This window comes from Dipteris shenzhenensis, chromosome 6 (assembly GCF_047967505.1).
Source record: "Dipteris shenzhenensis isolate YYH24624 ecotype China chromosome 6, Dip_SZ_1.0, whole genome shotgun sequence".
NCBI lineage: Eukaryota > Viridiplantae > Streptophyta > Polypodiopsida > Gleicheniales > Dipteridaceae > Dipteris > Dipteris shenzhenensis.
The window spans coordinates 47,276,951-47,294,207 of NC_141601.1; the positions used below are offsets into that span (position 1 = coordinate 47,276,951).

Genomic DNA, 17,257 nt, shown 5'->3' on the forward strand with positions numbered 1-17,257 from the left:
GTAAGCCATAGCTATTTGTCTCTGTGTATGTGTGTGTGTGTGTGTGTGTGTGTGTGTAAAGCCATACAAAAATGATGGCCAACTTTTCAATTGTTGTTTTGTGAAGTAAAAGAAACTCTAATTATAGCCATCGTACTACACACACACACACGCATGCATGTGCACACACATCGAGAGAGAGAGAGAGAGAGAGAGAGAGAGAGAGAGAGAGTCTCTCTCTGTCTCTCTCTCTATTATGCATACATGATGCTATATCCTTCCCATGAATCAGAAATTCTCTTACCGCAACTCCTAGTTCTACCAATTAGAACAACAAATTCCAACAAAGAAGATCAATGCTTACAAATAATGTGTCCTAGATCTTCATGAGAAAACATGTGTGCCTTAGGAACTATGGAGCGCTCTAAGGTGGATGGAACCTATGTGGAAACATGATGAAGAGAGTGGCATGTACCTCAAGTCGATTAGGTTCCAAGGTAGATTAGCTTGGACTCATAAACAGAATCTTGAGTGTATGTGTATATCTCTACTCAACAATACATGATAGAGAGTGCCCTTAGAATAGCCAACAGTTGTGGGATCCTCTGATCCACATCTCTCCTTGTGGATGTCCTCGATTAGGGTAGCATCTATCCGATACCACCTTGACCTCACTAACCCACTTTCCCCCACATACATGTTTGATGTTATGCACCACCACTCCATCCACACCCATACATTTTTGGCCATGGAATTTTTAGCAACGACATAAAATTTGTTGAGGACCAGGACATCCCTCGCCTGCCGTTACATGCCATAATCCTAAATTTTTATATTTGGTGCAGGTGCCTCCTTGAATCCTCACTATTTAGCCAATATTGAAATACTAGAATTGTCTAGTCCAAGTGACCTCCCAACTTGCCCGCTACTTGGAGGTAGCTTTGGGTTTGAGGTAGAGCCTCATTATCATTCGTAGTCAACTTCAAATACAAGTAAGGGCTTAAGAATTGTTTCTATTTGGTACATATGGTTTAGTTGTGCTTTAATTGGAAATTATTAATCATTGGCATATCATTACTTCGATTTTATTGATCAGCTATTAAAGCACACATCGTTACACTAGACACATTTCAATGGCTTACCAATGTGTACAAGCTTAGGAGCGATAGCCATAGCCAAGAAATACATTTGAGATACATTTTGAGATGACATTGAAACAATATGCTCTCATCTTATAAGAAATGAAATTGTATGCAAAATGGATCGCACTTAATGAGATTACATTTTAAATGCATAGAGATGGCAAAGTTGTATCCACGTAAATCAAAGGGCTTTATCCTCTTTCCCAAAAAATTGATCTTCACTTGTGCATGATAGAAGCACTTTTCAGAGGTAGAGGAATAGGTTCTAAGATCATTAGCCATTGATTGCTAGGTAAGTAGCAAGCTGATTAGGTTTTTGATGAGCATCTACTTAGGGTTATAATATTGTGAATAATGATGATGATTTTATAGCCATGTGCATCACATAAGTGGACACATGCATTTAATAAGATAACACCATGGGCATTAATTATGTAAAATTAAAGGGGTAGAGAGAGAGAGACATAGATAGATCTAGAGAGAGAGAAACACACACACACACACTTACTATCCCTACCTCCATTGGTTTGGCCACTTGCTCATTAGATCTCCCCTCGACAACCCCCCTTAATTTCCCTAATTTCTTTTCCCTCAATCTCCCTTATTCTCCCCTTAATTTGTCTCTGATTTTCTCCGTATTTTTTTCTCAATCTCCCTTGTTTTTCCTCTCTCTCTCTCTCTCTCTCCCCTCTCCCTGTCTCTCTCTACCATCTCTCTCTACATCTATCTCTCTCTACCCTCTCCCTGTCTCTCTCTACCATCTCTCTCTCTCTCTCTCTCTCTCTCTCTCTCTCCCATCTCCCTGTCTCTCTCTACCATATCTCTCTACCCTCTCCTTGTCTCTCTCTACCATCTCTCTCTCTCTCTCTCTCTCTCTCTCTCTCTCTCTCTCTCTCTCTCTCTCTCTCTCTCTCTCACCTCTTCATTTCTTTCCCAAATCCTTAGATCTCTTCATTTCTCATCACTTTTTAAATTCTCCAAATTTTTTATCTCTACTTTTTCCTCTCCCCCTCCTAAACCCTTAAAAATCTAACTAAACCCCCCTTCTGCCTATTCTTCACACCTTTTGTGGCTTTATCTTAATTAGCCCCACCTTAATTTTTCCTAAGTTATTTCTCTTTTCAATTTTATGTATTTAATTCTAGTTAATCGTCTTCGTTTATTCTTAGTGTTTCTTATAATTTCGTGTTTTCCTACTCTATTAACTCTAGTAAGAGAATTTTTCTCCTTATGGTTTTTTAATGGTATTTGTCTATGCTATTTGTTTAATGGTATTTTTCTCCCTATGGTATTTTGTAATGGTATTAACTCTACAAAATAATGTTATTTGTCTATGCTATTGTTTAAGGTTTAAAAATTACCTAAACTATCTAAGCTACCTTAATTAAAGGCCCCCCTCCCCGCACTCTTTACCCACTGACTAGGTAGTGGCTATCTCGCCTTTCCCATCGGCACGCATCCCCAAGAAACCGCCCTATTATTTTATTTGGTCGCCTTTGACTGACCAACCCCCCCTTCCCCTATTTAAAAGGATCTAACTCCCCCTCCCTCTCCTATTGCTTTGTTGCAGTCAGCGGCTACTACCCGCATGCTAGGCGAAGTAGCTAGTCTTAGCGACCTTACTTCTCGCTCGTACTACTCTGCTTACCTCTGCGACCTACTAGACTACTCGCATTTTGAAGGTCATATCCAACCGCCTGCTCATTCTATGAAAATCACGCCCAGATCCCCAACTACAACACTATGTACTACGTAGCCTTTGCTTGCCCTATGCCTTGGCCCATAGGCACATCTACCTCTAGCTTCGAACATCGTGCAGCCTCGACTGATCCAAGGGTATGACATGGATACTCAGGTCCCTTCCATTTCCTATTTTAGTATGGTCAGACCTCCCCTAGTTTCTCTCCTCTAATTTGCTCCTATCTTACATGCATTCCCCCCCCCCCCCCTTGGTATTTCAATTATTTCCCTTCTTTCCCTACTAATTAATTCCCCCTTCGTTTTACTAGTTTTTTCTCCCCTTTCTATTTATGTACTTTTAACTTTCCCTCCTCTCAATATTAAAACCCCCCCTTCTATTTAACTACATCTAGTTCCCCCTTCTTTCTTTATATTAAAAATTCCCCTCTCTATTTTGCTTTAACCCCTATCATTATAACTAAAAACTCCTTACCGTACTTCTTATCATTCCATGGCACCTTAATTCTCATTAATTTCTTTGGTTTTTTAAACTATGGTTTACCCTTATTTTTTCCTCTTTGCTTACACTTTCTAAAGATCTTTTCCTCCTTTTTTAACCCCTTCAAACCACCTCTATTTCTTTAAATTCCTTTTAAATTAAACCCCTTCTCTCTCTCACTTATTTCAATTTGACCCCCTTTTTTAAATACAGAAGTGCATTATTCTTACTTCTTAAACTTTAGACTGATAGTGCTTAACATTGCTCTGTATTAAACCTTTTTTTTTTAATACAAAGTTCATTATCTTCGCTACTTGAGCTTGATAAGTGTGTGGCTTAAGCATCAATTTTTATTGTGACTCCAATAATAAGGGAGGGGTGTTGATGACACCTGTCTTCCCAACCAAAGTTAAAACTGGTTCTCACTATTTTGCTTATTGGATAGTGGTAGGTAGGCAGACTCCCTCTTTAATTAAAGTAATGCTGCCAATGATTTATCAAAGCTCTACTGCTCACATTTCCTCTTTTTAAAAAAATTGTTCATCTGTTAATGATGCTACTTCATTTTTTGTGGATGTTTTTCAAAGTTTATCTATTAAACATTTCTCTTTCCTACTCCAAATTTGTATACTCTTCACCATGGAAAGGGGTGTTGTAAATGTCTACTACTACTACCTTAACCGATGTAGTTGTGTGGGTATGAATGATTGTGGGTTAAGGTGATTTGAACTAGACTTCTATCAAATTAAAAAAATTTGTGTTGGAATTCACATTAAAATTTTTCTCATGTAGATGTAATCCCCTCCTTTTGGGTCAACTACTATGTTATAGTTAACATCTAACACTGTAGAGATGTTTCCTTATTATCTCCATACTTGGAGGGTTGTTTTAAAACTAATGTTGAGAGATAAGGGGTTTTAATTATAATTTGGAGGGTTGTTTTAACCCTAATGTCTAGAGATAAGGGGTTTTAATAATATTCTATGAATTGAAGCACTAACCTCCCCACCAAAATCTAGGAATATTTCATATTGTAGGGAAACAAACTCTCTCTCTCTCTCTCTCTCTCTCTCTCTCTCTCTCTCTCACAAAAATTGCTACTATTTCATTACAACATAACCCAAAAATTGCTACTATTTCATTACAACATATAGTTATGGTGATGGCTAGAAGAAGCTCACCATGGCGCTGGCAAGCAACTCTACAATCTGAGCTCTTCTCTTGAAAACAAAGCACTAGAGCAGTAGGGGCCTTCAGACGAGCGGCTTACAACTATGGCGAATATAGCAAAAAGAGAAGCAGCTTTCTAGCTTACGCAGCTATAGCAATGCCGATATTGGCGATGGCGATCACCAGTACCGTGAGCATGCCTGCTGCACCAAAACTGGCGCTGGATGGCATGCTGCTGCTGCTGCTGCTGCTGCTGTTGCTGGGGCTCGTTGCCGTGCTGTTGGTGCTGCCGGTGCTGGACGGGGAACTAGGGGATGATCCGCTCGCCTGAACTGGTATCGCCACCTTCATCCCACCCTGGCAGTGCCCTGCCACCCCGCAAATGAAATAATACGTCTGTTGCATGCTCAGCTGCTGCACATCGTTGCCTTGCGAGTTGTCCGACGTTATGGGGGAGTTAGTGTTGCAACTGATGTAGTCCTGCTGGCTCACCTGAAGCACGCTATGCGCCCCTGCTGGATAGGAGAACACTGCACCAAAGACAAGACATTCGGGAATGCCATAAATCTAAATATCCATTCACATTAGGAGAACGAAAATATCTTTTGCAGAAGCTTGCGCTAGGAGGGAGTCCCTCGTATTGAAGCGCGAAGGCAAGAAACGTTGAAGGTGATGGAATTTACAGAGAGAATCGCCGGTTTTAAAAGTTATCCCGGATACCCAAGTTTGATAGTTGACGCCGGTGTTCCATCCCGCTGAGCCTCCCACGGTGTACTGAGTTGCGAGTGCTGACTGAATGAAAGGAGAGAAGGCTGCAACTGCGGCCAAAAACCTCCAAATGCTGCGCCCAGCCATGATCACTGAGGATTGTGGAATTCAATTGACGAGCTGAGACGAACGGAGTAACAAATTCTAGACGATGAACTACCACTTCGCAGCTGTACAAGCAGCTCTTTCTTCTTATGTTTCAGGCTTTTATACACACACAGCGTAGAAAGTCTCAACTACTCTTCCTCACACGTCTGAGTCGGATTGCGTTCTTATAGGTAGAGCATGTTTGAGCTTGACCATTCTGGGATGCAAGGAATCAATCAGCTGCAGCAACCTACTTCCCTGCACTTTGGCAGATCGTCACTCGCCTCACCTGCAGTGGATCGAGCGGCTCAGATTACGAATGGGTGACCAAATGCTTACTTTACTCAAAATGCAGGAGCCCAAAAAGCAGAAAGCGACTGAGGCATATTTGTTGGTTGGGAGTTCAGTCTTGCTTGAACTTTGGAGTCTCATCATGTTTGATTGATTCCATAGTGTCAACGTTTTGCACTATCAGCACATCGGCCTCGGCCTCGAGGCCCCTCTTCTTCTTCCATCTAAACTTCGTGAGGTGGCGTAAAGACACAAACTTCTTTGCGTAAAATTGTCAGCCAACGGCTGAAAGAAAGTCGCTGTGGCATCTTTCTTTTCCACCGACTTGCAATGCTCTCCGAATCCCAAACAAACTAATTCTCCTTCCGGATTTGCGAGCGGCCGCCGGCCATGCTGCTCTGCTCTCTTTTCTTTCTGAAATGCGCATAGTTCTTTCTTACCGCCTTCTCAGTGTTAGTTTATATTCTCCTGCCTCAAAATTAGCGATTTACCTGCCACCCTACCCGCCACCCAATCTGATAGTAACGTATTCCAAACGTGAACGTAAATCAACCTAGGTCCTAGACAATATCTATAACGGGAGCTCTCCATATGCACTGGTGCTGAGCGTAACATCTTCCAAACTTAGCGTTGAAAAGGAATTGTAAGACTGCGCGTCTTCTAAGGAAGGATAGATACCTTAGGTACCTTGCCTATTGTTGAGTTTCATCATCAAAAGGGTGGGATTCCTTGAGTAGCAATGAAAGTATCCTTTTTGTTGGGCACAATGCCATGTTTAGCTAGGTGACCTCTCATCCATAGTTTAGGCCTATGATTGGCGTTGAAAAGAACTAATTTGTAAGACTCCACTTCTTTTAAGGAAGGATAGATATCGTAGGTACCTTGCCTATTGTTGAGAGTGTGATCATAATTTCATTATCAAAAGGACCCAAGCATTCATGACTAGGTGACCTCTAATAAGCCTCTAATCCATATTTTAGACCCATGGTCTTCACTAATCTTCATGGCTAGGTGACCTTTAACCCCTAGTTCAAACTCATGATCTTCACTAATCTAAAAATTCATGGTAGAACACTCCAACTCATTAGATGGAGCAATTAAACCCAAATCCTTGATCAAATCCAAGATCTAATAAAAAGAGGAATCACCTCAATCCATCAAGCACTAGATCTAAAGGAGGAAGTGCCTCATCATTCTAAGCCATCCATCAAGGGCAAATCTAAGGGAGGAGATCAAGGGAGAATTAATCTTAGCCATCCAATAGCACTCGTTTAATTCAACTTGCATGTCAATTGTATTGATCCCCCTGGTTGTAAAAGTGCTTAATTTCATCCACAAACATGGTACCATGAGCAGGGGAACATAATGGGTCTCCAAATTTTAGAATGTATCTCTCAACAAATAAATGTCACAAAGACAAGAGACAAATTGCAATTAATATTCAATACATTTCAAATAGGAGTAACACCACCTTTAACTAAGGCGAAACACATTGGGGAGTCTCTCTGCCCCCCCTTCTCTCTCTCTCTCTCTCTCTCTCTCTCTCTCTCTCTCTCCACACACCCACACACACATGCACGCATGCACATAGGTGTAGATGCATGTGCATGTGCACGCGTACATACACGCATGCACGCACACGTGCACACTTATGCACACACAGATGGGACACAAACACATGCACACATATATATGCAATACCAATAGACCATATGGGCCCACATAAGAAGGATAAATTAATCTTATGAGTCTATAAGAAACTATTATTTAACAAGCATAAGAAAATGGAAAAAGCTAACCTTGGACAAAACAAGACACAAAAGCAAAAAAAAAGGATATGTTTTACCATGCTTTTTCCCATTCCTCAAATTGATCACCCACTAGTCCTCAAATAAAAAATTAGCTTAAATGTTTTTCAAGAGAGTAAGTCAACATATGGGGAAGAGAGGAGGACTAAAAGCTTGCAAGTAGTTCACTTTTTTTCCCATTGCTTAAATCCCCTACCCCCTAATCCTCCCTTAAAAAAAAAGGTTTAAATTTGTTTTTCTAGCGAACATATGGGGAAGGCAAGAGAACAAAACTATAGGTTAAAACTTTTTCCAAAAGCATTAAGGGAATATATCGAGGGAAAGATAGAAGAACTAAAAGCTCATAAATAATTGTATGATAAAGTCGCATGTTTTAAGAATTGAATCTCTAGGGATAATGCTCTTGCAAAGATTTGGAATTTAGTGCTATTGTGATTCCTCTCATAACTCTTCTCGTTCTTTTCTAGATTTGCAATCAATATTTCTACTAGCTAAAGCTATTATCTCTTAGAAAGTATTTTATACTAGGCTAAAATTTCATTTTATCTTGGTTTTCTAAACTCTTGCTCTGTTCTTACATGAATCCCACTATTTATAAAATCTCTCTCTCTCTCTCTCTCTCTCTCTCTCTCTCTCTCTCTCTCTCTCCATATTGAGGTATGTTGATTTGCCCAAAGAGGTGCCGAACACCTCACAAGGACTCTAGAAGGTAAGGTGTAGAAATTCTCAATGGCAAAACTACCGATGAAGTAGGAACTAGATGGAGGATGAGGCATTATGAATGCACATAAGGCTTATGATTGCTTATTTTATTCATAATATCAAAAAGTAATCTGGAACATACTGAGTGGTACTATGCATATAAACGATTGGTAATACTAATAATACAAGCACGAGTTTGATTGTAATCGGTGGTCATATATGATATTTTCTATTTATTGCCAGTTTCTTGCAAACAACATGCTTATGAGACCAGTAAGTGATCTTCATTTGTAAGTGGATTCATTCATACTATGCACAATGTGGTTGATGAGCTTATGAATAAAGATGTTAATGTTAATGTGAATCAAAATGAAGCACAAAGGAGCTATGTACTAGTTTTATTGACCAAGCTCTTTATCCTAACCCTTATAGAGATGATAAAGTAAGGCTACATGACTATATAATTAGGGAATTTTCAAATAGTTTGGGAATTCCCAATATGGTTAAGATTTGGCCACATGGTCAACTCTGAACCCATTACTTGACAATGGAATCCATCTTAAACACCATATTAGGGAATCCTCCCAAGTCCCACTTTCAAACAAGGGTGCCTATTTTGGCCACATGGTCAAATCTTAACCCCTTACTTGAAAGTGGGACTTGGGAGATTCCCAAATTCTCTAATACAATGTTCGTGAGTTTAATCCATCAATGCACATTTTGCTTTCTTAGAGAACTTTTCTTTTAAATAAAGGTGTTATGAAGAGAAGAGAGTCCCAATAGGTTGGCATTGGGGTCTGTGAACATTTTGATGTTGTTTTAAAGTCCATGAGTTTCCAACATCCCATGGCTCCATAGTGCTCCTTGCCTTGTAAACTCTCATGGCTTTTTCCCCTCCTATTCCTCCCTCTCCTATCAACCTAGTCCCCACCCACCCCCCAAGCCCCTCAATCAGATTGAAGAGAACATATGCTCAATAAATTAACTACTACACATGGGCCTTATTCTGACGGTTAAGCACTGACGTTTAGCACGTATGGGGTGCTAATCGTTGGTATGCAAAGCAGGTTTAAAAAGTATCGCTATATAGCGACACTTTTATAAATTTCACTATATAGCCACGTTTATAAAGATGTCGCTATATAATGACACTTGCCAGACTTGTATAAGGTCATTATGTAGTGACATTTTACAGAGAGTGTTTTTTCCCATACCGAACTTTAAAGATAGTTTTACCCAATGACAAAAAAAAATTCTTTTCATACATGTTTGATCCTTGGAAAGAATAAAAGTACAAGAGCATGTACATCAAGCTTAAAGCTCATATATTCATGTCTATGTTTGAGATGAAAAAAATCAATGAAGAGCATTTACATCAACGGCTTCATCCTGAGCCAAGTCTAGTACACCAAACAAGTCTATCTCCAACTCTATACCGAGTTGATCTCCTATATCATCATTGTACTTTGGCATCGTATGTTCACCATAGACTTGATCATCTTCTTCAATAAAGTCGAGTGATTCTTGATGATTGTCATCTTCTTCGTCAATATCATGATCTGTATCTTCCACCCATATGATGTCATTATGCACATCTTCCTCTTGGCTCATATTGTGATCTTCATCTTCTTTGCTAGATCCATCTGGATCAATTGGATCCGGCATTAGTAGTGGCATCTCCATATCCACATCTCTATCTTCAAAATTTTGCTTACTTCGTGGTGCAACTTGGATCATGTACCACCATCTTGGATCAGAACAATCCGAATGAAAAACCACCTATATTGAAGATGTGCCAAATGCCATCAATTATATGAAACTATGCTTAAGTACACATACCAATTGATATTTTAAAACAAAAGATTCAATTAATTAAATCATTAGTATGCACCTGCTCACAATGCTCAGGAAGAAGAAAGACTGTCGTAAATAGTTCTAAACCATTTTACATCAAGAATGAAAATACTAGATCATCTGAAGTCAATTTTATAGATTTTGTGTATGGTCCCACAATAATCCAACTGTGAGAAGAGAAGGTTGGTATCCGAAGCACTTGCTCGGCTATCTTGTGTGAAGTTAGCCATGACTCCACAATCATACGTGACTCTCTTTCAATCGATGTATTCCATGCAAAAATGTCATTGGTATGTCTAGAAGCTCTGAAAATATCAAAGATCCGCACTCCTGTCCATAAGATCAATAACTCCTCTATCAAAGGTACCATGTACACGGCCTCAAACTCAAACATCACGTGTGCATTATCCCTAAAAATAGAATCCATCATGTCCACCATACCCTCGTCATCATCTGGCACATCCGAGAAACTATACTCTTTCTCAAAGTGTGAAGGTATACGCACACCCTCGCCACCCTCCTCATCCTGTCTCAAGGTTTTGTGTAAATATAAGATCTTGTCTCAAGATTTCATGTCGTGTATGCATGCAATATTAATCACGAACTCAAATAGAATTGACTTTTCGATGATCCATCACCACGTGCATGACTAACGGTGGGTGCTAATTTGGGCTCCTCCGCATACATCCTCAAGTGGTGCATGATAATATGGCATTGATGTCGTACTTCTCGCTTGCAATGAGAGCAATGACAATATAACCTCTCCGTAAACCACTCTGTGCTCCCGAGCTTTGGCACATCATCTGACAAGGTTCCACTCGTCCCTTCCATCTGCACACCTCCAAAATCACAACACAAAATGCAAGGAAATCCATTAAGATCCAAAAAATAGCCACCCATGAGCTCCTTCCCTCTCTTCTTAGATCAATGCCTTGAACCGCGTCAATATATAGCGACGTTTTGCCCTGTTTCGTCACTATATAGCGACGCTTTTAGGATATAAGTATATAGCGACACTTTTAGAATATAAGTGTCTCTATATAGCAACTGACCAGTGTTGCTATATAGTGACATTGGGGGACTAAAACCCAAAACCTCGTGTGACACTATCTTTCACAACTCTATTATGAGAAAAGCAAAAATCTCTCATCCCACGTTATATTCGGCGACCTCGCTTTCCTCCTCTATTTCCCACACTCCTCACCCCTACCAAGCCCCTCTCTCAACACTTGTGCTCCCTCTCCACCCTTCTCCCTCTCTGCTTGTGTGAAAGGAAGTTTTTCAAGAAGGTGTGTCTCTTTATGCAATGTAGGTTCATTTTTTTTTAGATTTGGTTTTGTGAGTGTTGAAGCATGTTTCTTCTTGCATTGCTAAGCCTATGTGCTAATTTTCATGATTTTTAAAGATGGACAAAAAACGAGATTTTGGTGAAAGAAGGAAGACACCTCTTCTCTTTTTGGTATTTCTCTTCCTCCTCTTTCCCTTCCTTTTGTGCTCTCTCCTTGTTTGTAGGCTTATGCTTGTCCCCTCAATCCAATCCCTTTGGAAAGTTACTTCTCCAAACTCCTCCTTCCTCTAACTAGTTATCTGAAAAATGGTATGTTTCCTCTCTTTTGTAGGGCCAGTCCACAAAATACTGAGCGGGACTTTGCTAGATAAGAAAGTGCTTCCTCTTTTTTCCTTTTTTTGTTTCCATTATTTGCATTGGCTTGCAACTAGCGGTTAAGGAACCCTTTCTTCCCCTCTCTTCTGTTATTCCCTCTTCTTCCTCTCTTTTCCCCTTTTCCTCCCTCTTTCCCCCCTCTTTCCCTCCCTCTTATTTCCTCTTCTTCCTCTCTTTTCTTCTTTTCCCCTCTCTTTTTTCATTCTCTTTTCCCCTCTTCCTTCCTCTTCCTTCTCTTCTTTTCCCCTCTCTTATTTCCTCTCTTTCATCCTCTTTTCTCTTCTTTTCATAAGCATATACATTTGCCTATGCATATGCTCATATGCTTATGCTTATGCATGAGCATATGCTCATATGCTCATATGTTTTTCCCCTCTCTTTTTTCCTTCTCTTTCCCCCTCTTCCTTCTCTTCTTTTCCCCTCTCTTTTTTCCTCTCTTTCATCATCTTTTCTCCTCTTTTCATAAGCATATGCATTTGCCTATGCTTATGCATGAGCATATGTTCATATGCTCATGCATAAGCATAAGCATAAGCATATGCTTTCTCTCTTTTTCTCTTTTTTCCTCTCTTTTCTTCTTTTCCCCTCTCTTTTTTCCTTCTCTTTTCCCCTCTTTCTTTCTCTTCTCTCTCTTCTTTTCCCCTCTCTTATTTCCTCTCTTTCATCCTCTTTTCTCTTCTTTTCATAAGCATATTCATTTGTCTATGTATCTCTCTCATAAGCTTATGCTTATGCATGAGCATATGCTCATATGGTCATGCATAAGCATAAGCATATGCTTCCTCTCTTTTTCTCTTTTTTCCCCTCTTTTCTTCTTTTTTCCTCTCTTTTCTTATTTTCCCCTCTTCTTCTTCCTTCTCTTATGCTTATGCTCTTTTCCCCTCTCTTTTTTCATTCTTCTTGTGGGGTTTAAAGGTCACTATGCCTTTACCCGGTTATGTACAATACTCAAACACATATACAAATGAATGAAAAAGAAGATTAGGGTGTTTTGCACCCATTAAAAAATTTGTGTGGCTCTCTGTTTCTATCTCTCCCTCTTCCGTTCTGCTTCCATTGAGAGCACTCTCAACTGGTTTCAGAGCTCTATCTAGCTGAGCATGCATGAATGCGTGGAAGCTCGGTAGCTCTGTGGAAGGAAGGAGAAGCTCTGTGGGAAGCTTTGTGGGGGACTTTACTTGCATCCAAGTGCACAGAGACCTTGAAGGAACCTTTGGAAAAGTCACTTTGGTTTTGCGAAGTGGTTTTGAGAGCCTGTTAAGTGTTTTTCAAAGAAAAAGTCATTTTTAAAGCTTTTCCCTGTTCCATTCGACAATAGAGACTCCGTATTGACTTGTAGAGGCAACCATTGCCTGCTTATAGTGTTTATTTCACTCATGAACTTGGAAACACCTTCATTCTTGAATTTGGGATCATTTCGTTGGATTTCTGCCTCACTGTGTCAGTTTCAACGTTTTTCTGCCCGGGTGTTGGAACTCAAGTTTGGAGCAACCATTTGCAAATCTGTGAGTTCCGGTGGACTCAGGAGATCCTAAAACTTCTATGGTGCTCATCATTTGCACTCCGATGGAGTTTACAAACATTTCAGCTTCCAAAAACGTTTTTCAGTCCGTGTGTTGGACCGAGTGATTGGAACCACGATTTCCAAAACCGTCTGTCCCATTGCGTTTCGAACGCCTAAAAACCCCAATCTATCAGTTCTTGCATGATTCGGTGGAGTATTTTCAGAGTTATAGATCTCTGTGTATTTGATTTCGTCTCTGCGTTATGCATTTTTCATTCTGAGGTTTTAAAACCTTAGATTTATGCCACATGGCAGTGGATAAGTGTTGACTCCCATTTCTCACCCATCGGTTGGGATTTTGGAGTTCCACCAGAAGAGAGATATTTGTAGATTGTCTTGTTGAGTCTGATTATGCAATGGCACCCATGTTTTGAGGCATCTCAGGTTCTATTTTCAGTAGCGGTCATTGCCGTGGGACCATGATTTCTTAAGCATACCTTATGTAGATCACTATGGTTGCAGTTTGAGCCCTGTGCGCTCATTTGTGGTGTGCATTGGGTTGCAGTGGATGATTTATAGGCCCTTTTGATGCATTGCAATCCTTATTGGATGCACTGATAGGCCTAGATTGCCTTGTGGGATGCTATTTTTATGGACGCTTTGCACATGGATGCTATTTTATGCTAAACGATAGCCATTTGACACATTGCAGGTGATGCACTGATAGTGTTATGCTCTCTTGGATGAGATATTATTGATGCATATGCCCATGGACAGTGTTTATGCTTGAGCTATTTGGCACTTATTGGCATTTTGGATTGCCATTGCAATTGGCATTTTCTTTTGGGCCAGATTTGCTCATATGGATGCATAGTACATGCACATGAGTCAGCTGTATCTTTTGATGCTTTGAGCTTTGAGATTTGGTCATATTTCACTCTATTGTGGCATACACATTTGGGTGCAGTTGGTATTTGGTGTGATTCTCTCTTACATGCACTACCATTTGGGATTTTGCTTTATTTGCATCATGGCATCCTCTTCCATGTCTGAAAAGGAGTTTTTCAGCATTAAAAAGTTTGATGGGACAAACTTTTCTTTGTGGAAAGAACAAATAAGGGATGTGCTTATTCAAAAGAAGTAGATAAAACCCTTGCAAGGGATTGTAGCTAAGCCTACAGCTATGTCCATAGATGAATGGAATGAGCTAGATTTGTTGGCAAAGTCTACCATTAGACTTCATCTTGGGGAGACAGTTTATTTCATAGTAGTCACTGAAAAGACTACGGAAGCTTTATGGAAAAAGCTGTGTGCTACATATGAGAAAGAGACTGCCTCAAACAAAGTCTATCTCATGAAGAGATTGTTTGAGCTGCACATGAAGGAGGGAGTATCCATAGCTTTGCACTTGAATGAATTTAATATCATTTTCAGTCAGCTTCAAGCTCAAAAGCTGAATTTCGATGCGAAAATGAGGGCAATATTTCTCTTATGCTCATTACCATCCTCATGGGATACTTTTCGTACTGCTATCAATAACTCTGCATCTGGTGGAGTATTGAACTTTGATGATGTGGTTGGTAGCTTGTTGGCTGAGGAGATTAGACGGAATTCAATGGAAGGCAACAAGCAAGATGCAGCCTTAAATGTGCAAAGGAGCAGATCACAATCCAGGGGGAAGTTTCAAGAAAGAGGAAAGTCCCATAGCAAGTGCAGGGCACGGAACATTGAGTGTCACTATTGTGGCAAGAAGGGCCACATGAAAAAGGATTGCTACAAGCTTAAAAGAGAGCAAAAGGATAAGAAAAATAATGCAAATTGGGGTGCAAATCAGAAGGAAGAGAGTCCAAGGGAGGACAAAGGAAAAGTGAAGATCGAGGAGATTAATGCAGTCACACATGAAAGTGACAATGACATTCTCTTCATGTCTAGTTTATTTGCAGAGTTGCTTACCACTTCAGATGATGCATATTCCCAGGATTGGATTTTGGATTCTGGTGCGTCATTCCACGTCATTCCACGTTACTCCCCACAAGGAATGGTTCTCCACTTATGACAGTGGAAAGATAGGTTGTGTGCATCTTGGAAATGACTATGCATGTGACAGTGTGGGAGTAGGTGACATAAAGTTTTCTTTTGCAAATGGGTCTGCATTTATTTTGAAAAATATGAGACATGTGCCTAAGCTGACCAAGAGTCTCATTTCAACGAGTTAGCTAGATGATGCTGGTTTTCAGACCACCTTTGGTTCTGGGAGTTCAAAAATTAAGAAGGGCTCTATGCTTTTGGCCAGGGGTGCCAAGTGTGGGACTTTGTATCCCTTACATGTATCAGGGGTGTTTGATCATGTTGTTGCAATAACCGAGCAGCCAAGCACTTCTTTATGGAATTGCCGGTTGGGCCATATGAGCCAAAATGGGATGAAACTCTTATGCCGTTTGGGTTATGTACCGTATTTGAGTTTCTCTGATTTTGAATTTTGTGAGCACTGTCTCTATGGGAAGCGGACTAAATCAGCCCATAAAAGAAGGCGAAATAAAGAGTTTGAAAAGTTTGATTTAGTGCATTCAAACATACGTGGTCCCATGCCTACACAATCATTAGGCGGGGCTGAATAATATGTGACATTCATTGATGATGCAACTAGGAAAGTGTGGGCTTATGCTATAGCTCAGAAGAGTGATGTGTTCCAGGTATTTCAGAAATGGCTAGCCTTGGTTGAGAATCAGTAAGGTAGAATGCTTAAATGCCTACGGACTAACAATGGTGGAGAGTATCTCTCTCATGACTTTCAGCATTTCTGTGATACACATGGGATTAAGAGGGAGCTCACATCCCCTCATACTCGAGAGCTAAATCCAGTTGTAGAAAAGATGAACCGTACCATTCAAGAAAGGTTGCAATGCATGCTTTCCAATGCAAGTCTTTCTGGTGGTTTTTGGGCTAAGGCAATGAAGACTGCAATGCACGTGATCGATAGATCACCTAGTAGGAGTTTGGATGGTGGTATTCCTGAAGAGGCATGGAGTGGCAAGAAGCCCTCTTACTCTCATTTGCGTATATTTGGGTGTGAGGCATATGGACATGTGCCAAAAGAGCTTTGAAAGAAGCTAGATCCTAAGTCTAGGAAATGCATCTTTCTAGGTTATGGTGAAAGTGGAGAATGGGCTATCGTCTCTGGGATCCAAAAGCAAAGAAGATCATATGCAGCCATGATGTAGCCTTCAATGAGAAGAAGATGCATAAGGCACCCATGAGGGATGTGGAAATGAGGAGAATCACTTTCCAAGACGTGAATCCACCTACATATGTTGATAGACAGCAAGCTGTCCATGCACCAAATGTGCAAGAAATGGTACCACCAAGTACTCCCATAGGTATACAATCAAGGGTAGATGATGGATCATCTATTGGTGGAAATGATGAGCCAAATGTGGCTGATATGCAGGTGGGACAGCAGGCTGAAATGCCCTTGAGAAGATCATCTAGAGTGTCTAGACCGCCTGATAGGTTTGTTCCATGGGTAGACTATGTGATGCTTACTAATTGTGGGGAGCCTTCTTGCTACAGAGAAGCTATGATGCGCGAGGATCAATGCAAGTGGGAGTATGCTATGCAATCAGAGATGAGTTCACTTATGAAGAATAAGACTTGGGACTTGGTTTCTTTGCCACATGGAAAAAAAGCATTGCCATGTAAATGGGTCTACAAGATGAAGGTCACAAGTGATGATGTGCCTAGGTACAAGGACCATTTGGTTGTGAAAGGGTTCAAGCAAGAGAAGGGTGTGGACTTTAATGAGATATTCTCTCCGATTGTGAAGATGACCACACTTAGATGCATGCTTGGACTAGTGGCAGCAAAGGATATGGAGCTTATGCAGATGGATGTCAAGACAGCTTTCTTGCATGGGGATCTGCATGAGGAAATTTACATGGTGCAGCCAGAAGGCTTTGAAGAAAAGGGCAAAGAGCATTTATTTTGCAAGCTAAAGAAGAGTCTCTATGGTCTTTAGCAAGCGCCTAGAGAATGGTATCAGAAGTTTGATGCTTTCATTCGGTCCCAGGGTTTTAGGAGTGAAATTGATCACTGCCTCTACACTAAAAGGGC

At 40.5% G+C, this 17,257-nt stretch overlaps 1 protein-coding gene across 1 annotated transcript; it reads right to left on the reverse strand.

Moving 5' to 3' along the window:
• Positions 1-4,475: 4,475 nt before the first annotated feature.
• LOC147901253 (mavicyanin-like) lies at positions 4,476-5,551 on the reverse strand. The gene is made up of 2 exons (XM_087376143.1): positions 5,154-5,551; positions 4,476-5,000 (listed from the first exon to the last, which is right to left on the reverse strand). Exons 1-2 carry the CDS (start codon positions 5,323-5,325, stop codon positions 4,612-4,614), a joined length of 561 nt encoding a protein of 186 aa, XP_087232269.1. The 5' UTR covers positions 5,326-5,551; the 3' UTR covers positions 4,476-4,611.
• Positions 5,552-17,257: the final 11,706 nt, after the last annotated feature.

What these genes read in the sequence shown, in the direction of transcription:
- LOC147901253 (XM_087376143.1), bottom strand. Translation starts at nt 5,325, where the DNA reads ATGGCTGGGCGCAGCATTTGGAGGTTTTTGGCCGCAGTTGCAGCCTTC. An exon ending in TAAAACCGGCGATTCTCTCT is followed by an intron (nt 5,001 to 5,153) that starts GTAAATTCCATC and finishes TCTTTGGTGCAG; the next exon opens with TGTTCTCCTATCCAGCAGGG.